At 38.4% G+C, this 26,566-nt stretch overlaps 2 protein-coding genes across 5 annotated transcripts; one reads left to right on the top strand and one right to left on the bottom strand.

Annotated features, from left to right (window-relative positions):
- Positions 1 to 5,819: 5,819 nt before the first annotated feature.
- Positions 5,820 to 11,048, bottom strand: CENPM (centromere protein M). 4 transcript variants are annotated; one of them, XM_015888108.3, is made up of 6 exons: positions 10,903 to 11,048; positions 10,086 to 10,165; positions 9,053 to 9,166; positions 8,466 to 8,545; positions 7,982 to 8,073; positions 5,820 to 6,908 (listed from the first exon to the last, which is right to left on the bottom strand). In XM_015888108.3, exons 1-6 carry the CDS (start codon positions 10,957 to 10,959, stop codon positions 6,768 to 6,770), a joined length of 564 nt encoding a protein of 187 aa, XP_015743594.1. In that variant the 5' UTR covers positions 10,960 to 11,048; the 3' UTR covers positions 5,820 to 6,767. The 4 variants fall into 4 exon arrangements, with proteins under 4 accessions (XP_015743594.1, XP_007428496.1, XP_025022561.1 ...); XM_007428434.3 differs by having other exon boundaries at positions 9,053 to 9,151; XM_025166793.2 differs by lacking the exon at positions 10,903 to 11,048 and adding an exon at positions 10,317 to 10,864.
- A 12,728-nt stretch (positions 11,049 to 23,776) lies between these two features.
- On the top strand, positions 23,777 to 23,983 carry SMIM45 (small integral membrane protein 45). Its single transcript, XM_088141547.1, has one exon. The coding sequence runs from the start codon at positions 23,777 to 23,779 to the stop codon at positions 23,981 to 23,983; it is 207 nt and encodes a 68-aa protein (XP_087997673.1).
- Positions 23,984 to 26,566: the final 2,583 nt, after the last annotated feature.

The raw sequence follows: 26,566 nt of genomic DNA, 5'->3' as shown, positions 1-26,566 counted from the left end.
ACTCTATCCTTAAAAAAAAAACATAATTTTTTAAAAATAAAACTGAACTGCCCTAAAAGCATGGATAAGCTTCTCAAATTCTCTAGAATTTTCCACTGAGCAAGGAAGGTGATGCAATACGGTAAGCACCTGAGGGGGGAAAAAAAGACTCCCCATATTAGGTAAGAGTTTGAGTTCTGCAATTTGCTCTTCAGACTCAGGACGTTTCTCATTTGCATCTAAACACAAGCAGACATGCCCTGGCAATCTCTTCTTTCTGCTGAATCCCCATGATGTTGCCTGCATTTCATCCACAACTCATACCAGAGGCAACCTTAAACTGTTTTTACCTGTTACAGTGTCAAGTGATGTTTTCTTTCTTAAGCCAAAGCCAACTTACATCAGTTTCAGATGTGGAAAATCTGACCTGCATTAGTTGTTGTCAGTGCAGCTGAGTGACCAAAGGGGATAGGATCAACTCGGCCGCTCACCTCCAAGGCTTTAGGATGTTGGAGAGTTTGGCTGTTTCACACTGGGATCTTCAGCTGAACCTCTTATCTCCTGAAGTCTGTGGATCTGGTGCCTGGTGAGTTATAGGAGAGGAAGAACTAAATCTTTGCTTAAAAAAAAAAAGTGTAACAAACTGGACAGGTGCTCATCAGTCAGAAGGTTTTACCAGCAGCTTTGCTTAAGATATCCTATACAAAATTAGTATCTCAGGGGCAGAACAGCAAGCCAGAACCGAGGCTATAGAAGTAGCATAGGGATCGGCAGTGGGTACAACAATTTTATGCTATATGTTTTCTGCTGGCTCAAAGATGGGTAGATAGCAGTTTAACTGAGCTATGGGGAAAGGCAATCTGTAGGAGGCTGTGGACTGAATTACTCACAAGTAGCTGTTGCAGGGATCAGCTTAGCATCATGAGACAATAACCCCCACTTTTGAAAACACATATGCTGCCTGAAATATGAAGACTCAGATACACTTCTTGCTTTGGATGCCATTCACAGATTACTAGCTCAGTGGAGAGCATAAGTAATAGGAAAAATAACAAACTTAATGTAGAAGTGAAATGCTGAGGAAAATGTCCACCTGCTTGTTTTCTGCACATCAAACTACTGTTAAACCAGGGGTAGATAAGCTGTTGGCATGCAGATGTTTCAGACTTTAAACTCCATCAGCTATACCTATCAGCTAGAGCCAGCATGAACAACCACTGATATGTTGGGCAAAAAAAGAGCAGATATTTGATTAATTTTAGAGCAACTGGCCTTTTGGATAATTATAGATACAAACCCTCTCACTTTGGTGTAGTGGTTAAAGCATCAGGCTAGGAACTGGGAGACTGTGAGTTTTAATCCTGCCTTAGCCACAAAGCCTGCTGGGTGACCTTGGGCCAGTCACACTCTCTCAGCCCTAGGAAGAAGTCAATGGCAAACCACTTCTGAAAAACCTTGCCAAGAAAACTGCAGGGACTTGTAGGCAGTCACCAGGAGTCAAAAACTGACTTGAAGGCGCACACACACATTAACTAATAGAAAGAACGTTTGGTTGCCCTGCTTCATTATCTTGAACCCAGTTCTGCCTTGAACCTGATTGTGGCTACCATTGTTTTTTCTGTATGGATATGCTTATTTAGGAAAAGTAAGCAAACAAATAGTATTCTTTGTGTACCAATGCTATACTTATCATTGGGATGTATCTAGTCACTCTAAAATTCCATTTCAGCCCCTCCTCAGTAAATACAGATGCTTTGTGTATGGGGCACCCCATGTGCACAAGGGGAAAACTAATATGAGTTAGTTTGTTATAAGATTTCCACACGACTTGGAAAGGTGTCCTTGTCTGGTTGCTAGTTGTTTTGTTCCTGCTTCTATCTGAAATTGAGCATGTAAAAACTAAAAGAACAAAACATTTGGAATTGGCTTTCATCCTCTAGCCCATTCAACACACAAAACATTGCCAGCCATCAAGCTTCCCCCCTCCCCTTCAAAACACAGCATGGACATTGACTAATTAACCTTCCCTGTACTCTTGGAAAGGCGGTTACTAACTACTCAGCACTACTATGTTGAGCAGCATAAAAATTAAAGTAATTAAGAGATGAGAAAAGACACCTCTGACAGAGTGGGCAATGTGTGTTTCTTATGCATAATTGCCTCTGACTAATGTGCAGCATTATTCACTACATGTTGTTCTCTAAAGCTCATGTCCAGTGTTTAACAGATTTAGTAATACAATTTCTACCTGTTCTCCTAAAATGGTCTTTCCCAGCCAGCTTTATATCTCTGTGGGAAAAATGCTGTCTGCTGTTATGCTTCGTGTTTGCTAATGATTAGTCTTCTACAACCAAGTGCAGCTTCCTAACCAAGCTGCACAGAGTATCATAGGGCCTCACCAATCACCTTGCTTTGACAAAGTAGCCAAAGAAAGACCAGTTGTATAGGCTGCCTGCAGGGATATTCCATTAGAAAATGGATCTGCTTAAATTCAGTTCAGCTTCTTGTTATTATTACATGGATGGACCTATTATATAAGCATTTGAACAGACTTAAGTTAGAACTCAACCTAGTAGTATGACAGCTGATAAATCTTAGTTAACTAGCATAGCTTTATTCTTTCAAGAGAGATAAGGACAGAAAAGCAAAGAGAAGGTTATTTTTATAGAAATGGTACAGATAGAATGGCTATGAAACAATCTATTAAGATATTTTATATGTGTTTAAAGAATGTATGTCTAACCTCTGGATTAGACACTCCATTCATGCAGTGATATTGGCATATATATATAAGAAATTTAGCCTGGAATCTTTAAATTTAATTATACGTATTTAATAAGTCTCCTGTCACCATCTTGTGGTTATAGTGAAAATTGCATGTGTGTGTGTGTGTACGTGTGCCTGTGTGAAACACTAAGTGCAATCTGCATTTACTTTTAAAATTACTACTTTTATATTCTATCTTTATTCTAGGATTCAAAATGGCATGTCCTTACTCATCCCCATTTTATGCTCAGCAAAATATATAGGTTACAGTGAATCTGGATAGTCTTAGCCTAATACAATACTGTGGAGCCTTTGGTACTCAAGAAGTGCCCGTGGGCATCTTCTTGGCCTCCAGAACCTCATGCCAATTTGGAAAAAAACAAAACAAGCAAAAATCTTTACTTACTTACAGTCATAGACCAGAATAGGCATGGGGAAGGAATACAGTCAATAAAAGAAGACATAGGAGTGTAAAAGCTATTAAAAGGTATAGGGAGGCATAAAAAGTTATGTAAAAGACATAACATATACAATATTAAATGGAAATAGGATGAAGTAAGAGACTGCATAAACCGCTAGGTTGTGCAGTGTTCTGTGGTGGCAGACTAGGAGTGTGCACATTGAGACTAAGCTAGAAGTCATCATCCAGCAGATTTTGTCCTCTGTTGCACAGAACCTGGCAATGCTGTATGTTGTGGCACAGTTGATGCCCAAAAGTAGCAGAGAAATGTACAATTGTTGCATGTGCCCTGGATACTCTCTTTGGATGAGGTTGGTGTGAGTATCTCTTTAACATGAGTACTGGAGAACATGCTGTATTGTTCCTCCATGCCCAGGATTGCAAGGGCATTACCATTCTGAGAATGGAACGTACCTGCATTGTGCCTCGTGCATGGCTGAAGGAGAGTGTGCCATCACGAAAAAATAAAGGCCCTTCTGGGCCTTGGGACTTCCAGTTGTGTTAGATATGCCATGGGGGAGGCAGGATACCTGAGATCTTTGCTGATGAAGATGTTTGGGATCCTGGTTAAGTTAGACTGGCACTCTATACCTGTTATGCACTGTTTGATGATACCGTTGGCCTGATCATAACCCATATGGGGGGGAAAGATACAATTAGGCCAAAGGGTGAGATTTAGTCACAATTATCTGTTTCCAGTTGGATTGGAAATCATCACTTGTGGTTAGGGAAGGCAAGACCAGGGGGAAGAGGAATAATCTAAGATGACAGCTAAGTATGGCCAACCATAATCTAGCCTCCATTTTCATGAGGTTTCTCTCCAGTTGCAGGGTGGCAACGGAGATACATTTAGGAATTAGAATTTGTAGAAATGAGAAAGCTCTGAAGAATTTTGATTGTACAAGGTCTAGTGGGGCAAAAGTGTAAAAGAGGCCTAGCTAAGCACCTTAAAGAAGCTGTGCTAGTGGCTCAGTTTCAACCAATTGAAGAGCTGCAGGCATGTAATGGCCACCTTTTGTCCTAAATCATTTGAGCATGGCAGATGAATTCTTCTATTTACTTTGAGCAACATAGTCCTCATGAGTTTCCTATTGCTGGCAAAGTGAAGGGCTACTTCCAAGTATTTGAAGCAGAAAACCTGGCCATCTACACTCCATAAATAGGTCTTGGGCCTTTTGGCAAATACCATTTTAGTTTTCTAGTTCCAGTAGGTCTTTTTTTGCAATACTGTGCTAGGGCTTTCAGTGGGCTTTTAAGGCCAGTAGAAGTCCTTGACAATATCACTGCACATATAGTCAATAAAAGACTGGGTTGTTGAGCAGGCCTAGCTTACAGTTAAGAAGTTGAAAAGACTTAGAGCCAGTATGTAGCCTGGCTTGACAGCTTTCCAGCTTTCAGTAGCACTAGTAAAATAGCTCTGGGAGTTGCAATTTACTTTGAGAGATGTGCCTTCATGTAGCATCTATATTAGGTATAACAGGTGCCAGTCAATCAAGGGGGCTTCCAGCTTCTCTCACAATTTGACTTATGAGATGGAATCAAATGCTGCTTTAAAATCTATGAAGGCAGCATAAAGAGATGCCACCTTGGAGGAGGAGTCTTTTTCAATGAGTTGCTGGAATATTAGACACTGTCATGGATTGGCCTTCCCTGGAGCCATCCTGTTCATCTGCAGGTAGATTTTCCTGCTCCAGCCAGTCGTGGAATTTCTATGCCAGGTGTCTCACATTGAGCTTGCTAACTGTGTTGAGCTGCCTGATAGTCTGCAATTTTCAGTGTTGACATTTCTACCCTTTTTATATATATAGGAACAATGTTCACTAGATGCAACTCCTTTGGAATTTGACCATAGGTGTAGGCAAAGAGCAAAGCTAAAGTGGATTCATAACATACTTTCAAACTTGCGCCCACCAATCCAGAAAGATTAGATCTACTTTCTGTAATAATTGTACCAGTTTTTATAGTTCATGCTTATTTAGTGCTATCATTTCTATTTTTCTCTACCTGCATATGTGCATGCCGAAGCACATATTCAAAAACTACCGTGCTGCAATAATTTTGGCAGAAGATATTCACCTCCCTCTCTTTCTCTCTGTTATTGATTTGGTTTCTTCTACAAGGTTTCTCCGGGCAAGGTGGTGGTACTAATTAAGCAGTTATACAGCTATGTCTGGATTATAACTATAAACTAGAAATAGAATTTAGCCAAATAGCCAGTATTGATTCTGGCCAATCTGATGGGTTCATTCTTCTTCTCTCCCATCCATTTCCAGCTACCCATATGAGAGTTAATTATAGGAACATTTAACATACTGTTGACACTTTGAATTCAGTATTTCATTAGTTTCACAGAAATGGGTTTGGAAGGAGCAAATCATGTTGAGATGCTTGCAGGTCAGATGTTTGTGTATACAGCAGCTTAATGCTATGACATCTACTCTTCATTTTCCAGATTTAACATTTTATGACAGGGTAGTAGTTGCTTCCATACTCTTATTAAAAGTAATGGGGCTGGCAGTATTCTAATAAGTTTTTGCAAATTCCTGCTCAGCAAGCAGCCCCACATATACCTGACTGAAAATAAGGTAGGGTCAAATGTAAACATAAATAAAATCTGTTTATTTTGTCACAAGGTATTACTACAATGCTTCCACATTCAGTTGTGTAGGATTACAGATTAGAAGGTCGATCCTTTAATACACAGACTATGTTGCAAGTAGAACATCTTTTTTTAATAACAAAGAAGACTTTTAACACAACTAACGCCAAATACTTCTAAAGCTATCTACAATTACAGATCCAATCATTAATCTCAAGAATAGAAAAGCTAAACTCTTCTGAAAAAAATGCTTGTTTTCCATACAAAACAGTCTTAAAGAAGCTGCACTATCTTGATGCTAAATCTTGATTTTCTGATACTGTTTTGCTATTATGAATGGAAATAATATAGTTCAGTTTGATTGGATATGTATCTCTAATTATCCAAAAGGCCAGTTGCTCTAAAATTAATCAAATATCTACTCTTTTTTTTGCCCAACGTATCGGTGAGGTTCTGCTTTATAGAATAATGCTTATTGTTAAAGACTGCAAGGCTTTCATTTTGCTTGATATACAGATCTGTGAGAAAGACACTTTTCTCAATGAAGATCCTGAAGACACTGGAGATATTTATCTGTACATAACTGGAATTAAGAAACTTGCTCTAGCAATTCATTCTGGAAACAACAATTTGCATGTATTGTACCTGGGCTTACATATCAACCATTTTGGCTGCCTGCTCTATACCTGAGAACTAGGCTCTGAGAATGGGATATCACAGTTCCCTAATTAGGCCAAACATATATGGGAACATAAGATGTCCGACTAAGACAATCCCAACTCCAAATTGCCTGAGAAGTGCAGGCTAATTTGGTTTCTTTAAGACACCTAAAGTCTATTTCTCCAGCTCCTGTCCCTTATGAAAAATAGTACATAAGACTTATTTCTGACAGAGTGATGCTTATGTTAAAAAAGAAAAATTCAGTTCCCTCAGAAATCACAGATAATAAAACTGAAAAATGTTTTATGCCATATAGTTTGAGTCATCAATGGAGCTTTTCATTAAAGAACTGAAAGAGAGGGAAGAGATCCCCGGTACATGACCAGCGCATACTTGTAACATCCGGAGAAGTCTCTGAGCTGTGACAGTTCTGACCTTTTCGCACTGAAAAAAGGAAAACAAAAGATCAAACAACCTTTTTAATAGGTACACATAACTGTTATCTGATGTAAAGACAGCAGGAACAGTCAAATATATTCTTGCTCTGCAGAACTGGGTAAGTCCAAAAGGCCACTTATACTGAATTACTGCAGCTAGTTTCATGATCTGCCAGAGGAAGTGCACTGCCAGTTGCACACAGAGCAGATCTGTACAATGCTTTATGCAAGCAAGCCAAATTTCAACCATTCCTCTGCAGCAAGTAGAGAGTTCCAAACCAGAATTCAGTTTGCATGGGCAAGGAAGGAAGAACCCTAACATCCCAACTGAAAATGAGGACTGCAAATATGCTTTGCTGTTAGTCAATTATAGTCAAAAGTAGGTTTGTTTGCTGTGACAGAAGTGATGCCACCCTTGGTGAGCAACAGGCCTTAATCATCCAAGCAGTTGCACTATAATCTCTCTTTCTTCCAAGCTCAAAATTTTGGAAATTTGACTGTTACATTAATTGTGATTATTCCAGATCACCCTCTTCTACCAGGAAAAGCCAAAGGGAGATTTCACCTAGATACTGAGCAGGGCAGAAGCAATTCTTGACAACCACAATACCTTAGCTTTATGAATAAGCACAAGAATTATAACTGTTAGTGAAATCAATAATTGTCCATAAGCTTTCCTCACTCTTGGTTATTTTTATAGCTCAAGGGTAGGAACTGGCAGATCAAGGGCCAATCAGCTGTGCTTCGTTTTAGAAGTTATGCCAACTTCTCCAAGCAACCCACTGGGCAAGGTGGAAAAAACTGAACCCTACTGACCACAAGCATGCAGTTACTCATAGACTGACAATGGTGAAAATACCATAAAATAACCTTTGCCAGATTGTTAAATGAACACTGAGATGGATAACAAACAGGGACAGTGATCCAATAATTGGAAACAGAAACAAGAAGAATGTTAACCTATGTAAAAGATAAGGCTGATTATTTACATACTGGCATATATTGGTATTAGACTGCAAAATGAATTTGTTGCCCAAAATGATACAATTATATATAATTTTAAAAAATGAGAGGTCTTACTTCAAGCTCACAGAACAAGACAGGGCTACAGTAACGATCTGCTAGCTTCCAGATAGCATCCATATCCACACTGATTTGATTCATTCTACCTACTATTTTTTTAAAAAGACAAGAAAGGAAGACATTTTCAGTCTTATTTTTTTCCGGGTATGATATTATTTTGTTTACTTTTATTTAATATCATCAATAATAAATTACTTGTAAAAACAGTAAGCATATATATTTAAGCCCTGAATAAAAAGTACATTAAACATAGCTGATCCTGGAATAATAAATTACTTTCTTCCAATAGAAACAAATGGTTACAGATTATTAAGCAGAAGAACACAAGTATGCAAGAGATGGAGCACTAGTTAGCAGTTAGAATTTAAGTAGCAACTCTGCTACATTTGAGATAAAGTACCAGTTGCTAAGTAAAACTGACTTTAATACATCAAAGACTTGACAGATTGTGTTTTAAACAGCAAATGTATTTCATACATACCACCAGTAACCAGAAGGCACACTTTTCCAAGGAAAAAGTTTGCATCTACATGTATCAGGGAAGCTTCTATATCCTCAAAACTGGCAGAAAAGCAGATAAAAGGAAATAAAATGTAGGGTTTTTTTTTTACAAATGCAAAAGAAACCCCTGTATTCATGATATAGTGATAAAAGCTTATAATAAATCATAAGAAAAAGAGAAAGAGGCCCTGTTTCAAATGCTTATGTTTCAAATGCTTATGTTTCAAAGGTTCTTTTCTACATTTTGATTAGAAAATAATTGCTCTTTCAGTTTCTATATAGCCCTTTCATGTTACTGAATTCCTGGAGGAGCCAATTTTTTTAGATATCATTCAGATTTAGAAGAAATAAAAGCTATTATTTTAGTAAGATACTAACAATACATTAAATGGGATTTCATTCTAACATACTTGAGCAAGATATTTGAAAATGAAAACTTATAACTTGTAAACCTATTCAGTGCAAATATATAAACTTATGTTCCCCCCTTGTGTTTGCTGCACTTTGCCCAAATTAACAATTAAACAAACACCTCCCTTCTGTCAAACTTATTATTTCTGTTCATACCTGTATTTGCTTTGAATGTTAATCATAAAGACAATCAAATCAATCCTTGGTCGAATGTGGTCTCTCTCCACAGGTAGAGGAAGAGAAGCTGCCAAATGGCTAAAAAAAAAAACACTGCATTTTTTGTCAACAGTCCGAAACCAACAAGTTTGTTCTAAAGAAGCTTTATAGGAAAAGAAAATATTAATACTGAAGTATTAAACGAAACTACAGGTAGTCCCCAGTTTAAGAATGAGTTCTGTTTCCAAGGTCTGTTCTTAAGTTGAATTTGTATGTAAGCCAGAACAATATTATTGTATAATACTGTAAACATAGTATTGTGTAATTAACTTGAACCATTGTGTATTCACTCAATGATTCACTCAAATCATTGTCTATTTAACTTGAATTTTGCTAAATAAGCTCCACTCCTAACTATGGGTCATCCGTAAACCAGGCATTCTTAACCCAGGGACTACTCTGTACAGCACAGCACTTCAGAAAGAAAAATTAGTAGCAAATGTGACATAGTATGGTTATACCTAAGTACTAGTTTTAAATGACTATATCTGAAGATAGCTTCTTCTACTAGGCATGTTCCGAGGGTGCTGGACTACAATCCCATTATAATAAGCCAAAAGGTGACATAAACCTGGAATGTATCAGATAGCGGCAGGAAATATTATTTCTACACTTGCTGAACACTATAACAGCTCCATTAAATAGTCAAGTCTCTTTATTTCAGTCATCAACCAGCAAACTATTAATTATCTAGATAGCTAGGATTACCCCTTGCTTCTTTTTTTTTTTTGACAGAAAACAGAATGTATTAGTGTACAGTCCAAATCATTCCCAGAAATTGACCAAAACAAAAAACAAAAAACCCAGCTCCACAGGCAAAGATTTCCTCATTTTTAAACACAACACTTTACCATAAACCACAACAGTCATCACTTTAGAATAGAATAGAATTCTATAAAATTCCACAAAATGCATATAAGAACTAAAGTTCAGGCAATGATTTTTTAAGTGGACTCTTTTTTCCACTACTTACATATTTATTTTCAAATCTTGTTTTTCCTTAAGAATAGTTTCTGCTAGTTGCTGCTGGAAAATATCATTTGTTCCCACCAACTATTAATGAGGAAAAAAAACAGTTAGTCCAAATAGCTGCAAGAAAAACAGTGATCAGTTCTAGTCTGCTATACTTTCTCTGCCGTCATTCTTCTATTATCAGATCCAATCTGTTTGTTGAATCTTATCAGATTCAGTAGAAAAAAATTACCATTAACCGGGAGGAATTTAGTAGATAACAGTCTTTCTCTTCAATATAACAGGTCAAAAACGTGTCATGTTCAACACTCCCTTTAGTTTCCTGGGCAACACTAAGGAAGTGATTTGCATCCAATATGCTTTTTCAACTTCCTAATCTAGCCTATACATCTGGAAGTTCCAGATGTTCCAAGCCTTGGGAGCTTTTCTGGAGATGGGCTAAGGAGCTGCTGTCAACTGCCCGGACCAGGCATGCTAAAAGTAATAAATACAGAAGTTCATGCTCGCAGAGTTTCATCTGCCGTTGCAGAATTCTCCTTCGGATCGAGATCGTTACTCCATAACGAAGCGAAATCATGTCGCGCCTTGGAAAGAAGATTTTCAGCGCAACTCCCGCGTCGAGCATAAGTCATCCAGTTAGAAGCAGCTGGTGGGCGGGCTAAAAAGAGACCAGCCTCGCGACCGTTGGCTGGGCGACGGATTCACTTTTTCTACCCGTTTTCAAGTAAGGACCTCAGAAGTGCTAGCCGAGGAAGAGACGTCGTCAGCGCAGACGTCACCTGCATGAACTATTATTTTATAAATTTTACGATACGTACCAAAATGGTCGCGGAATTAAGCGTCGGGAGTTTGCCAAAAGCAGCCAACATCGACATTATCACAACTAAGAGAAGCGCGTTCTCCTTTTCAAACTACCGCCAACTAACGTCACCATAACGCCTGTTAGATCGTCCCTACGGGCGGTCAGAGGGCGGGGTTGGAAGACGCATTCAGGAACTAGAACTCTTTACTGCGCATGTGCACTCGACGGTGGCGCGGCGAATGTAAGACATTGTGCGCAGGCGCGTTACTTCAGAAGATCTGGTTTTCTCGCCATTTGCCGCAGAACCGGTTGCGAGCCCGGCGTTCTGGAGCATGCGCTGTTTTCTCTTTGGTGCCTCTTCTGAGGATACGGGGCGGCAGGGGTAATTACCGGCAGCGCTGGGCTTCCTGCAGGGTCTCCTGAATGGGGCGACTATCTGCAACGGCAGGTGAATCTGCAAGCATGAGCCTCTGTGTTATCATAAACTTAGTGGCCCCGAAAGAGGACAAGACATGCATTTTGTATAAAAGAGGGAATTTTGGCACAGGTTTAATTTTCCTTATCCCTCTCTTCTTGCTAAGTCAGTGTGGGTAGCCGATCCTCCAAAGGCTACGTGCAGCCCGAAATCTCCGTTTTGCTTTTATTGGGTAACAATGAACTGAAAACTGATGGCTTGGAAACGTCGCATGAATGAAAACTGGAGCATAACCCCCCAAGCAGGCACATCACATTAAAAAGGAAAGAGAGCGAAATGCCAGTATCATATTTCACACCTCCTCCATGTAACAAGCGTGGCTCTTGGCTACCAAAAGGTGCCTTTCTCCGGCCTAGGCAGTTTAGTGGCTCATCAAACAGCACCACCCAGTTTTAACTCAGTTGTTCTGTTGTCAGGGAAAGCTAAAATTAGGGCTGTTCATGAAACCTAGACTCCCAAGAGCACAATGCTGCTGCTGCTGCTGCTTTCATGACCTACTTACTTTTATTTGGCTTCTCAAGGGGGAAAACTCAGAACCGGTTCACCTGCGCCTACCTTGTTCAGGCTTGTAAAATCCCTTTGCTCTTATCTGTCCCCAGTGCTCTACATTGAGAGAAAATTGCTATCCCTTGTTTGAAATTCCCAAATTCAGTTCTTGATAAGGATCAGGTACTTTGAACACTGAATGGGCTAAGAGGAGATTGAAAGAATAATGAAAAGGGAAACTTAAGTGCTTGTAATTCTCATGGAATTTTCTCTTATTTTGCTCTCTTTATATTTAAGAAGGCAGAGTTGTTAGCCCCAGTACTGTTTTATGTAGCAATAAGGTGTGTTTTATTGTAAACTGCTTCAAGTTTTTTTTTTAAATGGGTCATGATATACAAATATTTTAATAAAATGGTTTACTATATTTTTAAAAATTCATTTTGTATATTTATTTGTAAAACTAAATGTAAATGTTTCAGTGTATTGATTTTAAAGGAATTTCTTCTCTTTAAAAACATTGACTGCTTATGTCCTGATTATTTATAACATTTATACAGTACTGTGCAAAAGTTTTAGCCAGGTGTGAAAAAATGCCGTAAAGCAAGAATGCTTTCAAAAATATATATTATAATTGTTTATGTTTATCAATTTACAAAATGCAAAGTGAGCAAACAGAAGAAAAAAACAAATCAAAATTTGGTGTGACCACCCTTTGCCTTCAAAATAGCATCAGTTCTCCTAGGTACACTTGTACACAGTTTTTGAAGGAACTCAGCAGGTAGGTTGTTCCAAACATCTTGGAGAACTAACCACAGATCTCCTGTGGATGTAGGCTGCCTCAAATCCTTCTGTCTCTTCATGTAATCCCAGACAGACTTGATGATGTTGAGATCAGGGCTCTGGGGGCAAAACCATCACTTCCAGGACTCCTTTTTCTTCTTTATGCTGAAGAGAGTTCTTCATGACATTGGCTGTATGTTTGGGGTCGTTGTCCTGCAGAATCAATTTGGGCCCAATCACATGCCTCCCTGATGGTACAGCATGATGGATAAGTATCTGCCTGTATTTCTCAGCATTGAGGACACCATTGATCTTGACCAAATCTCCAAGTCCATTTGCAGAAGTGCAGCCCCAGATTTGCAAGGAACCTCTACCATGCTTCACTGTTGCCTGCAGACACTAATTATTGTACCACTCTCCAGCCCTTTGGCAAACAAACTGCCTCCTGCTACAGCCAAATATTAAATTTTGATTCATCAGTCCAGAGCACCTGCTGCCATTTTTCTGCACCCTGTTCCTATGTTTTCATACATAGTTGAGCCACTTACCCTTGTTTCCACATTGGAGGTATGGCTTTTTGGCCACAATTCTTCCATGAAGGCCACTTCTGGCCAAATTTGTCCGGACAGTAGATGGGTGTACCTGGGTCCCACTGGTTTCCACCAGTTCTGTGCTGACGGCACTGCTGGACATCTTCTGATGTTGAAGGGAAGTAAGCATGATATGTCTTTCATCTGCTGCATTAAGTTTCCTTGGCCAACCACTGCATCTACGGTCCTCAGTGTTACCCGTTTCTTTGTGTTTCTTCAAAAGAGCTTGAACAGCGCGTTTTGAAACTCCAGTCTGCTTTCAAATGTTTGCCTAGGAGAGACCTTGCTGATGCAGTATAACTTCCTTGTATCTTGTTGCTGTGCTCAGTCTTGCCATGGTGTATGATCTGTGACATGACACTGTCTTCCACAAGCTCACCTTAGTAGCAGAGTTTAGCTGTTCCTCACCCAGTTTTAAGCCTCCTACACAGCTCTTTCTGTTTCAGTTAATGACTGTTTCAACCTACATATGAAATTGATGATCATTAGCACCTGCTTGGTATAATTGGTTAATCATACATCTGACTCTAATCCTACAAGATCCTGACTTTGTGCAAGTGTACAAAGTGTGCAAGTGTAAAAATTGATGCTGGTTTGAAGCCAAAGGGTAGTCACACCAAATATTGATTTGATTTGGATTTCTCTTCTGTTTGTTCACTTTGCATTTTGTAAATTGATAAACATTAAACAATTACAATATATATTTTTGAAAGCATTCTTACTTTACAGCATTTTTTCACACCTGCCTAAAACCTTTGCACAATACTGTATGTCTCTTGCTTATTAAACTCTGGGTGATTCACAGTAACACTATATTTAATCATATAAACCCACATTAAAATAACAAATCAAACACAATATTCAAAATAGAACTGTAAAGCATCAACTCTGCATATACTGGGACAGTGTCCTGTTCCAAGAATTTGTTGGAAAAGCCGCACCTTTACTCCATTCTAGAATGTCATCTATGGCTTCCAGGAAGACTCTTTTGGGTTGTATCCTTTAAATGCTTGTTAGTACAGCTCAATATAGCATCAATTTGACTTTGAAGTATATAGCAGCACAGATTTTGAACACTGTAGAAGGAAGCTTAAAACCCTGGAGGATTAGGGGTGTTCTTGTCCATCCTAGTCTATAGAAGAAGACCAAAACAGAAAGAAAACTGCATTGACCTGTCAAAAATGGCTTTTGTTTTTGTATTGGAAAACAATTGTCTTGATTTTTCCATTACACTTTTGCAGCCTTATTTTTTACAAGTTTGTTTATGGTCAAAGACCAAATTTTAAAAATGCTTATAAAATAAGTAAATTAAAAACACATGGAATCAAATAAGGTACGTAAATGCATAAATCCAAATTATTAAATAATGATACCCAATAAGGCAGTAACTGAGATTGGAAAACTACAATTTTTGTCTACAAAATGACAGCCAGTTGATCTAGGTTTAGGTGAATTTAAGGCCTTTGACTTTTGATGGCAATTGCAATGAAACAGAACCTAGCAACTTTCTTAAAAATTTTATATGGAAATATCTGCTAGTAAGAACAGCACAATTATGGACTCAGTTCAATACCTGCACCTAATAATGACTTGAAGACAGCATTTGATAGAGTCCTGTGAGAAAAGTTAGAGGAAACAAGCTGCAACCTTGATAGGCTGTCACTTGCTCCAATTGATCATACTACTTTGCAGCCTTGGATTTGGGGATTACTGGGGGTTTTTTCTTTTCAAAGATAGAATATACTTATCTGTGCTCCCAGATTTAATGAATTCTTAAAATGAATTCTATATTAGTCTGTGCAAGTTCATTGACTTCTAATCAAAAAGCATCAGCTCAATCCAGAAATAAGCTTTTTTGCAATCACTGTAGAAAGTTAAGACAGTATTCCAAATGTAAAATTCAAGGCAAGAGGAATGAGTCACTATTTTTGAAAAATAGGCAGGAAATTGAAATGGATGAACTCAAGCAGACCAGTATCTGGAGTCAAGCTTATACATGTTTACTCAAATGTAAATCTCAAGTGCTATGCTGGATATGGAGCTGTAATTTTGGTCTGAAACCAAGAGCTCTTTCCTGGGTAAGAGACAATGACAAAGGCAGATGTATTTCTTTAAGAAGTTGTTCAAAATGCAGGAACAACCTTCTGCCCGCTGCTGCTGTTATTTGGCTAACCCCTAGAGAAACTGAAACTAGTGCTGCTCAGCTCTGCTTGGAAGCCTGAGGGGGGCATGGAGAGCACCAGGGAAAAAGGATATGGAGATGAGTGTGATTAGGTATTCTTTCCCCCCTTTTCTCTTAATGATCTAGTGTTAATTGACTCAGCTAGGAGTCATCCTGCTCCACCTGGGACTGCGTGTCTATGATCAAAAAGATGAAACGTGCCAACACAAGGATTGAATGGGTTGGATCTTTGAATGGCAGCAGAGAATAGTGGATAGGAAGAAGAGCAGAAGGACTGGGAGTAAGTCAAAGATTTCCTCAACAATACCCTATCTTCCTAGACTTGGTTTCACATTCAAAACAGAAGATTTGCTCTAGTTCATTAGTATAGCTATTAGCAGCGGTGGCCAGTCAGATGGCTTTGGGAAGACTGCAGACAAGCCTGGGGAGGGTGGGGGGGACAAAAGTGTTTCTTTGAAGTTTATCTCTGGACTTCATTCCATTTAGTTTACATTATAGCCATTCAAAGATCCATGCTCTATAAATGTGTCTGGTTCTCCTCCATCTCCTTTTTTAATATATAACAACCTGTAATGGGCTTCCTGGGCAGGAGCATCCATCATGCAAATTATCTGTTCTGCCCCTGTAGGGGGATGTTGGAAGGATTTGCCAGTGATGCATTCCATGTGTCTCTATCTGTTCCCCTTGACATACCTGGGAGTCTTATAAAGCCATATTTCTCAATTTGGTATCTTTTAGAGTACTAAAAATATAACCATAATTCTCTGTCACATACAAGATGGGGGATTCAAGATTTGGAAGCCTTAGTTGGCAAAGGACTTGAGTGTGGTCATTGACAGTAATCTGAACATGAGCCAGCAGTGTGGGTCAGCTCATATAAGAAATAACATAGTTGTTGGCTGCATTAGAAGAAGCACTGTATCAAAGATATATAAAGTCCTTATTCCCCCTTACTCTGCATTGGTGAGACCACATCTGGATTACTGTGTTCAATTCTGTGCACCACATTTTCAGAAGGATATTGATAAAACAGGTTCTAAGGAAATGACACAGGGACTTGAAGATATACCTGGTGAGGCCAGGGTGAAGGAACCTGGGAAGTTCAGTCTGAGCAAAGAAGACTGAGGGGAGACATAACAATGCTTGTTTGTTTGCTATTTATTAAATTTATATAGCAGCCCATCTCATATTGTGACTCTTCAGGTACATAAAAAGGTACCACAGAGAAGATGGTCAGGAACCATTTTCCATTGCCACAGAAATTAGGACCAGAAATAATGGATATAAGTTGCAGCTACCTAGTTTTCATTTGAAATAAGGACAAACCACAAGGCAATAAGATCTGTACAACCATGGAACAGTTTACCTATAGAGGCTGTGAGTTCTGTCTCTCTGGAAGGTTTTAAGAAGTCTGGACAGCCATCCCTTGAGATGGTTTAATTGGTTTTCCTCTACATTGCAGAGAATTGGACTAGATGATCCTTGTGGTCCCTTACAACTCCATGGTTTGTTTGTTTATTTGTTGCAGCCCAACCCTTAGGGTATAGCAATATGCATTTATTAGTAATTTATCAGTTATACAATAAAAACACCAAAATTTAATTGATAGGCAGAATTCAGGTTATAAGCGCTAAAAAAAGTACCCATGAACAATAGTTTAAAAAATTACAATTAAAATCAAGGGAAGTTAGATTTTCAAACAGAGTGAAGATGTTTACTTTGCTGAGCTGCTTCATAGGAAAAAGCTGCCAAATGCCAGAGACAAATGCTCAGACTGTCTCAGACTGTCTTCTGAGTTTTCAATAAAAATTCAGTCTTAAGGTGATCTGGCCAGTGTGCTTTCATTTGAAAACTCTACATTTCTACTATTCTATCAGCAGGAGGAGGACGACGACGAGGAGGAGTCCAGTAACTATAAAGATTTCATGCCTAGAAGGTAGCTGTCCACTGGGCATTTAGTTATTCCAATCTTTTTGCCATTTTAGGGACATGATTCAAACTATTAAGCCCTATTCTAAGCAAAGATAAATCTCCAATATGCTTTTGCAATATTGCTGTTTCAGTGTTGTTAAGTTGCTTTTTATTGTATACTGTAGAATTTTTGGCCAACCGACGGGACATAAAGAAGATAAATTTTAACATCTCAAAAACTACTCCCCAAAAGAACAACAATATCTCCATAATTACAACAGTAACTACCACTCCAGAATTTGAAGCCGTGAAACCATTCACTTTGTGACACCGAATCTCACAAACCATTATAATTAGTTTGCTTCTCCTTAAAAACAAGCAAAAGTGTATTCCATGGTGGTCACCCCAGAAAATTAATGAGAGTTTAGGAGGATGAAAGTAATATTTTAAGATGTTTGACTGATTCCGTAACAAACTTTTAAAAATCCACATGGAACAGAGTTTCTAGCTTTATAGCTAGGTACTCAAAAACATTTAGAAAAATGAACAAAATTCATGTTCATGTTGATGATTATAAGCATTGGTGCCTGATAGTTTTTCACTGCATGATAATGCATGTTTAAGAGGGCTATGTAGGGTGATAGAGTCAATCTCCAAAAAGCATTTCCTAGTGTGGATGTAGTCCCTCCCTGCAGAACTTTTGAATAGCCATATCTACCTCCACAGCTGCCATGCAATCCTTGCCTGAGATACAGCTGCTTCAGGGATTGCACTCAGAGGCTATGTTTGTAGGGCATGCACTCCAAAGCCCCTTTGGGAGATTGAATCCAAGAGTTCGAGCAACCTTAATATCTAGATATGCAATGTGCTGATTGACAGCACTGAAGCTCATAGGTTCCCAGGGTGTCTGCTCTGAGCCCACCCCCACCACTGTGTCCTAACATGCATGTGAAAGGCTATTACTGTTCTGGAGAAAAGCCTTGGCAATGGCCTGAATGTGGGGCTTGGGGTGGGAGGTAGGAGGAAGTGTTATATTTTAGCAATGTTGCTCCATTTGAAAGCATATGTCAAATTAAAAATTGGCTTCCAAGGCTTATAGCATCTCTCAACCCCTTTCTTCTCCTTTATCCTTTGTTTCACATGTACAGAAGAGCTCTCTGGGCTTGTTGCTATGACAACAGTTGATAGTCCTCATTTGCTTTGGCATTTTGATTGGTCGGGGACAATGTTGCCTCTTTTGTGAGGATGAAAGGGAGGAGGCCCACTAGAATGTGAGCAGGATGGAAAGATGCCAAACTGGTCCAGAGCATAACGTACATCTATGGGGGGAAGAGGGGGGAGTGTCCTTTGGCAACAGCAGATGATCAGGCAGTGAGCTTGAGGGTATGATTCACAATCGCATGCACCAGCATGCTGCATGAAGAACAAGTGCAGCTCCATCTGTCTTTGATCTGGACCAATCTCCTCTGGCACTTGGAGGACTCAGGCTGCCTTGGGCGAAGAAACACGTTGCCTTGTCATCTGAGTGCACAGTGGCGAGCTACTGGACTTCAAAAGCTGCCTGGTGCCAGAATACCTCGCTTAGCAGCAGTGATCTCCTGAAGTATGCATGTGAATCAAGGTAGGCGATGCATCTTTTGTGACATTGCTGTGGGGATATGTGTGCACAGGTTTTATTTGTCAGCACATAACAAATCTTAGGTCATGTTTTAAAAGATCTTTGTGAGTTCCATGCTGGGATAATTCTGAACCTACTTCTACAATGCATAATGATGGCATAATAAATAAAATGGAATATTGCATTATCTCATGATACACAGCTTCTTGTGTTTTAGAACTTCCTTTGAGCTTGTACTCTGCAGATGTTACATTCCTTAGATACACCACCAGTTTAAGACATCAGAAACGAACGTAGATGCAATTATCCATAGCAGAGTAAGGATTAGAATGATTTTATGATTTATCCATTTATGAATGGATTATCTTGTACCTGTATGTCTGTGGAAGTGCAACACAAACATGCAATGGAGGTTTACTTTCAAATCTTTAAAAGCCATTTAAACATCACCAGCCATTTCATAAACCAGCACAAAAAAACCTCACAGTACAGACATGTTCAAATCCAGACATCATATTGTGGGGAGGGATAGAGATGGGTAGGATTATGCAAGAGGCTGAAGAGAAAAGACAGTTGAAATATGTAAATTGCTAAATCAATTGCTCTCTCAGATATATTTAATGCTAATAATCCCTACATAGTTTGTTTTGTTTTCTTCTACAGTGAGTGTTCACTTTGAAGAAAATCTCTATTGCCAGGTAAGTGAGTATAGAACTGAGATCTTAATAACTTAGTTGCAATCTAAGCACATGTTTTAGGGAGTGAATGCTGCTTACTCAACAATATTTGTGAATACTTTATAGAGTCAGGATGGTAATATTAACCTAGAAGTGACTATGAGTTTTGTATTGCAAAATGTAGATCCTTAAGATCATTAGACACAATGGAGAATACACTATTCTGCTGTGGTCTCAGATGTTATTACCACCTGCTTCTTGCTATTGCTTAGATTATTTCCAGTGCCCAAGAATGATTTTAAAATTCTTAGGGTCAAAAAGGTTGCCATTTGGCAAATGTGCTTGTTACGTGGAGGAGTTTCTTGGGTTGGTTCTGTTATTTTTGCTATGGGGTTAATTGAGCCTTACTTCCAGGGTTATCAGATATGTTCAAGAACATGATTTGAGATTTAGATTACCTCTTTTAGAATCCATTCACTAAAGGATCTTCAAATAATAACCTATTATCAAAAAATAACTTATCATGCATGCAACGCTCTCTTCCAATTATATTTTTTTACTGGAATCAAAGTATACACGTGTTTTTAATAGAGAATACTAAAATTAAATTAAATTGTGATTAATTTAGCTGGGGAAAAATAGTAATTCAGTTCAAAATGCAAAACAAACTGAAATGCAAAGTCAAAAATAGAAAAAGAGCAAAAGGATTCTTACTTCAAGGCCACTGGCATGCAAATTTGAAGGCATCTTCCCTGGAGACAGAAGAAAGGGTTCAAAACATTTTTTTTTCATAAAGGTCCCATTGGATTGATCTAAAGAGAGAGGAGAGGTAGTCTGGATCTAGACCACAAAATAATTTTTTAAAAGGATCCAAATGAACTACCAAAGCTGCAAAGCTCTGGAATTTGATTCCTTTTTCTGCTCTTCCTTTATACCATGTTTTTTTTTAAATTGTAGCCCTTTAAAAACTCCCCATATTTCTGTCCAAAATTTTTTGTACAAGGGTTGTACAAAAGAGCCTTTTGGGACCAGGTTTGGTTCTATCTGGGGAAATAGGGAAATTGCTTTCTAATCTACCTACAGGAATCTTTTGTCTCTGGGGCAACCAAGGATTCCACAAAAGCAGTGGTTTATAGATATATAGCTTCTCTATTTTTTTTCCCCTGAAATCATTGTAAGGGGAACATAGGTCTCTGTGCATGAGGCAAGGGGAGAATAAACGATAAAACTTGCATCACCACATGGCACAAACCACTTCCAATGCCAGGATACAAATACAAAAGGCCAGAGTTTGCATTGTGACATCACAGCAAATACTTTGTCATTTTCACACCATCATGGTTTGTACTGAATATTTCTAAAAGAGGAACAGGACAGAACTTTGGGGCTTTGGGACATCCAGTTCTGTTGGCTAGAAGTGTAGATTTGCCCAGACTAGTTGGGTACTTCACCATAGCTTGATCATAAGCTAGGAAAACTACCTTTGACTAGACTTAGCACATGATAAAATTCATCAAATGTGTCTCCCTGAAGATATTTTTAACACAGCAAGACATTTAATAGTATACAAAGATTTAAATGAGGTTCAAGTTCATTCTTTTCTTGTTGAAAATGGACGTTTCTACATTTCTTTTTAAAAATGCAGTGAACATGGCGAGTCTCTGGACACAAAGCACATCTCTTGACTCCTAGGATTCTACAGGTTTGTAGGCTTGTGGTTTATAGTTCTCTATTATCAAACGTATATATATTTTACTGTATTTTTATCCCTAGATTCAAACAATTATTTTTCTTCCCAAGCCACTTACATTGATTAAAATATTGGTTTAACCACAGTGTGAGTCAATTCTGGGCACTTAAAAAAAATTCAGACAAATTGGAACAGGTTCAGAGAAGAGGGTGTTCAGGGGACTAGAAACTGTGAAGAGAAATGGAATGAACTGGAAGCATTTAATCTTGAGCACAGAAGACTGAAAAAGCATATTGAAAAGATGCTACACAGAAAATCTGTTCTCATTCCAGAATGCAGGATACTGAATAAAAGATTTAAGAAAGGCAGATTCCAATTGAAAGTGAAAAACACCATCAGCAACAAAAATCCTTCCTAATGGTGCAAGCAGTTTAACTGCAAAATTTACTCTGAGAGGTACTATGTTTCCCTTCACTGGATGTGTTTGGCCAGAGGCTAAATATTTGTTGGATATGCTTTCATTTAGATCACTGCACTGAGAAGAACATTGGATCCAATGACTTAGAGGATCCCTTCCAATTCTGTAATTCTGTGATTCTAATGAAAATACATAGGTCCTGCCCTCAGGTTTACAAACTAAAAAACAAGGCACAAAGTGGATGGGGAGCTTTAACCAATAGAGAGTTATGGTTTAAGTAGTGGCTAGGACTGGGAGGCCAAGACCCAAGTCACCTTTAGTCAAGAAAGATTATTAGGTGATTTTGGGCCAGTAATATCTTAATCCAGCCTACGGTATATATCAAGGTTATTGTGGTGGGGAAAAGTTGGTGGAGGAAGTGCTCTGGTCCTGGAAAAAAGCTAGCACATAAGTAAAATGAATCATCATCATGTCCCTGTAATTATTGGAGCAGTAGGAGCAATACCAATGGAATTGTCAAAATAGCTGACAAAATTAGAATTATTTGATTTCAAAACATTTAGTTAAAAAAGTAAAGTAAAATAGCCACATTAAATATATATAATAAAATCCAGTTCCAGATGGTGCGCAATCACTCTAAAAAGGTTCTCCAAAAAAACACGGCTTTCATTATCTTCCAGAACACTATCACTGAGGAAACCAGCTTTGCTTCAAGCTAATTTTTCATGACTGAAAAGCAGCACCTCCTGGCTTCAATCTCCCTCACCTTGTGGAATTGGGGGCTCACAAGCAGCTTCTCCTGAGAGGATCTCCTCAAAAGGGTCAACATTGATTAGAGAGGAGTCCTGAAGATACAGAGGTGTCAAGCCATATAACGTTTTATAAATCAAAACTTTAATATCCTGTGAAGGCCCCAAATGGCAGTACATTTCAGTTGGACCAGGAAGTGATTTTGGCCAAGGCAGCAGGTTAGAAGTAATCCCCTCCATATTCACATAACACAATTGCTCCAAGGTGAACATATCATCTAATGTATGATTGCCTGCCAGTCTTGGGCCAAAGATTACTTGGGACAAGCTCATGGTCACCATGTAGGCCATGAAATTCATGGCCTTCCTAGCCCCAGGTGGGAAGCACAGAGACTGAAGTCACCCAACACCAAAAGACATGAGGACTCCAACATTAAACCAGATCAAGGAGGAGAAGGAGTTGTAGTTCCACACATCTGAAGCAGCAGACTGAGGAACACTGCTGTTGTAGTTGTATTTTTATTTTGGATATTGTAACAAGATTGAAAGGAGGAATAAAGTTTGTTTTAAATGATCAATAAATCTGTTTTGAAATATTGAAAACTGGTAAGAGGCAAATATGCACATTTGTATAATTTACTCTGATATATTATATTTCTTCTCAGGAATACAAAGAATTCTAAAATAAGCCATTTTAGAGAAAAAAAGGCCAGCTTTTCAAGGTAAGATTGTTTGGGTTTGATAGACAAAAGATTATTTTATGACAAATTTAATTTTATCACATTACAGAAGACAAAAAAAATCTTAAAATGTAACGTAGGTTGAAGGAAAAAGGGGGGGGAAGGAAATTAGGAGCTGCTATAATGAATGAATCAATCACAGCTGAACATTCTGAACTAATTCCTTCCTTTCTTCTGAGAGGTTGTTATCTGTGCTAGTTGAGAAAGTATGTTGCAGAGAGAGAATGAGAATATGGGGATAAAGTAGAGATAAATGCTGATAAAAAACTTGTATGTTCTTCAAGTTGATACAACAAATTTGTGAGGGGAAAAGAAATCATGTTCATGGCTGTTGCTCTTTCAGCTGACCTCTAGGTGTTGTTCAAGCCTTTTTGTGCATTCTGTATAAATGAAAGTTTTACATTTTGGTTTGAACTACATTTAGCTCATTTTCATAATAATATTTGATGAGCTAAAGCTAAAATTGAAGCTGTGCAAGATTGCTTGGCTTACTATTTTATGCATTTGATTGTACTTTTTCTATTCATCAACCAACACCAGTTCTTTATATTTATTTTCTCTTTGTCTAGTGGTTATGCCTCATTTCTTGGATTGGTTTGTGCCAATGTATCTGATGATCTCAATTCTCATATTGGTTGGTTTTGGAGCTTGTATATACTATTTTGAGCCAGGACTTCAGGAAGCACACAAGTGGAGAACACAAAGACCAATCATGGAGCGAGACCTCCGGAAAACATTGATGATACGAGACAATCTAGCATTTGGAGTGCCTGAAGTCTAGTATTCTGCTCAGTTTTTAGAAGATATAAGGTCACATTTTGTTTGCTCAGGACAATTTCTTGCTACAAGTTATATGGTCAGATTGTAACTTCATTCTTTGCTGATGTGGGTCTCCTTTAATGAAGCATTCTTTGTTACTATCTCTAAAACACGCCTTTTCAAATAGTGTCACTTTGGAGCTTTTGGTTTTAAACTCAAATAATGAAGGTTTGTACATCTCACCATCATTTGGAATTTTTGGATACTCCATAAATAAGTCTTTGTTAATCTGCTAGAAATTGTTATACCAAAAAAGAAACTAGATGGTTATGTTTTACTCCAAGGGCAACCAACATAGATTCTGAATGCTCCTGAAAACACTTCTGACATTATGTCATTGTTTTCTTTATCACCTGGGTACAGCAAAAAAAACAACAAAAAAAACCCTGATTAATTACATACTTTTTTCACTTCCAGCACTGAGCTCAGATATGCTGTAGGAAGTACTCTGTGTAGGTTAAGGATGGGGAAAAAAATAACCCTCTAAATTCTTTATTCAGCAGGGGATCTTTCACACTTCCTTATAGTTGTGAAACCTAGAATTTTGTTATGAGAAATGCTGCTCTTTTCCAGTTTTGTCCTGCTGTGTTTGTTGAAGTGGACAAGACTCTTAAAACTCAAATGCCCCCTCTAGCACTGTTCTTTCTATATTTACAATTGATCTTCAAACTATAAAATGCATTACACAGTCTACCTATGTACATCTTAGATAAGAGCTACTGAACTGCAGACAATGATTGTGTAGTTCCAGTGCAGTTTTCTAGAGGTGCATGGTATATGATATGGGTTAGTATCCATGTACAATGTTTGCACATTGTCCACATTTTCTTTAAAGCTGGTGTATTACTAAAGTACTGTATGCAACCATAACTGCATGGACAAAAGAGATTATTAGTAATCCCTGCTTCTAGGAAGTTTACATAATAACAACCTCTAGAGCCCTGTGACATTATAAATATCCCCATGATGTTACTATGTCCTGTTTTCTCTGAATTGCATTAGGGCATCACTGACTGCAGAGTGAGTTTTATTCCCTTGATGACACAGTGTCTCAAACTGTGCTAACCTAATACATTGGTTCCATTTATTATATCTTTGTGAGGTAGTATGCTGTAATCACCAACTCTTCTTGTACACATTCCATGCTAGGAACACGTGCCTTTGTTTCTTCAATGTGCTCACATGTACACATTCCAAGTTAAGAATGTGTAAACATTGTTATTATAGTATCTGTATATTCCACAGTTCCTCAAATATTGGACATCTTTCTATACATTAGATGCTTCATTGGAATTCATGGTGCAGCGTATAGATCTTTTCTACATCTGCAATCTCCCCTCACATCTACAACTCCTACACTTCATTACATTCTACAGCTTCCATTGTCTAATGCAGTGCCATAGACCCTGACAACTATATGGCACAGAAGGACTTTGTTCAGTTCCTTCCTCTAGCTTTTCTGACCAGTTCACAATGAATTGTCATGGGTTCAAATCACATGGCCAGTCATTGCTCTTACTTGAAAACAGATGCCCAGTTTTTCAGCAGTGACTGAATTTAAGTGTAGTACACTGCAGTTTGTGACACTATATGTGATTTATGGTAGATGTCTGAGGATACTATTAGTATTATTGAAGAGCTGTGTTGTTTTTGTATAGAATGGAACTTGTCTCAAAGCCCTTTTGCTATGTTAATGTAAATATTATTCCAGGTCTCATTACTTAAAGCAACATTTGCATGGGACTTCTTTAGCTTCAAATACACAGAACAGGTACGATAACTTCCATTTCTAAAAATGGCTGAAACAGCAAAATGGATTCCTGGCATGGAATCATGTGCTGTGTGTGTCATTTTAAGTATCTGAAGTGTTTGATAAATTTTCTCATATGGTTAAATTGATGTTAAGCGCTCCCAGTTGAGAGATTCTTGTACATGCAACAAAATGATCAGACTTTCTATTACGATTGCAACTTTTTGATGCTATCAAAGGGTGGAAAAGTGTCATGTATTTACAGTAGAGTGGGGGAAGGGGCAAGGAAGCATGCATTTGTGCAAGGCCAGTAAGCGCAGCATCCTTTGACTGAGCCAGAAAGGGTATACCAATACAAGCCTGCTTCTGCATCTGTATCTCCTTTGTTGTATTGGGATACTGTCTGTTTTATAAGGAGGCAATGAAACAGCAGCACCATAAAGTTCCTAAGATAATATCCTCCTCTTCACATCACTGTATATAAACAGCCGTTCTTCTCTGTCTGTGACCGATTCGTTAGCACTGCTGCTAGCTACAGCCATAGTCTCTGAGTGACACTTAGAGACCTCTTTTCTGGGCCTTGATTCTCTTTTTGTGGCAACTAGACTACCAATGCAAATGAACAACCCCCAGGCAGAGCAATGGGGTAGCAATAACTATCTTATTAACACATGTAAGATTTTGAAACAGGTGTCAGTATTCCTTTGTAGCTAATGTACAGTGGTGATATATGGGCATAGGGGCATTATGGCACTGATTTGCACTAAACTTTCACAATCTTTTTCCTATTCCAAG

Source organism: Python bivittatus, unplaced genomic scaffold (assembly GCF_059951505.1).
Source record: "Python bivittatus isolate LINGU-HERP-01145 unplaced genomic scaffold, Pbiv_v1 ctg000330_np1212, whole genome shotgun sequence".
NCBI lineage: Eukaryota > Metazoa > Chordata > Lepidosauria > Squamata > Pythonidae > Python > Python bivittatus.
This window is presented reverse-complemented; position numbering and strand designations above follow the sequence as displayed.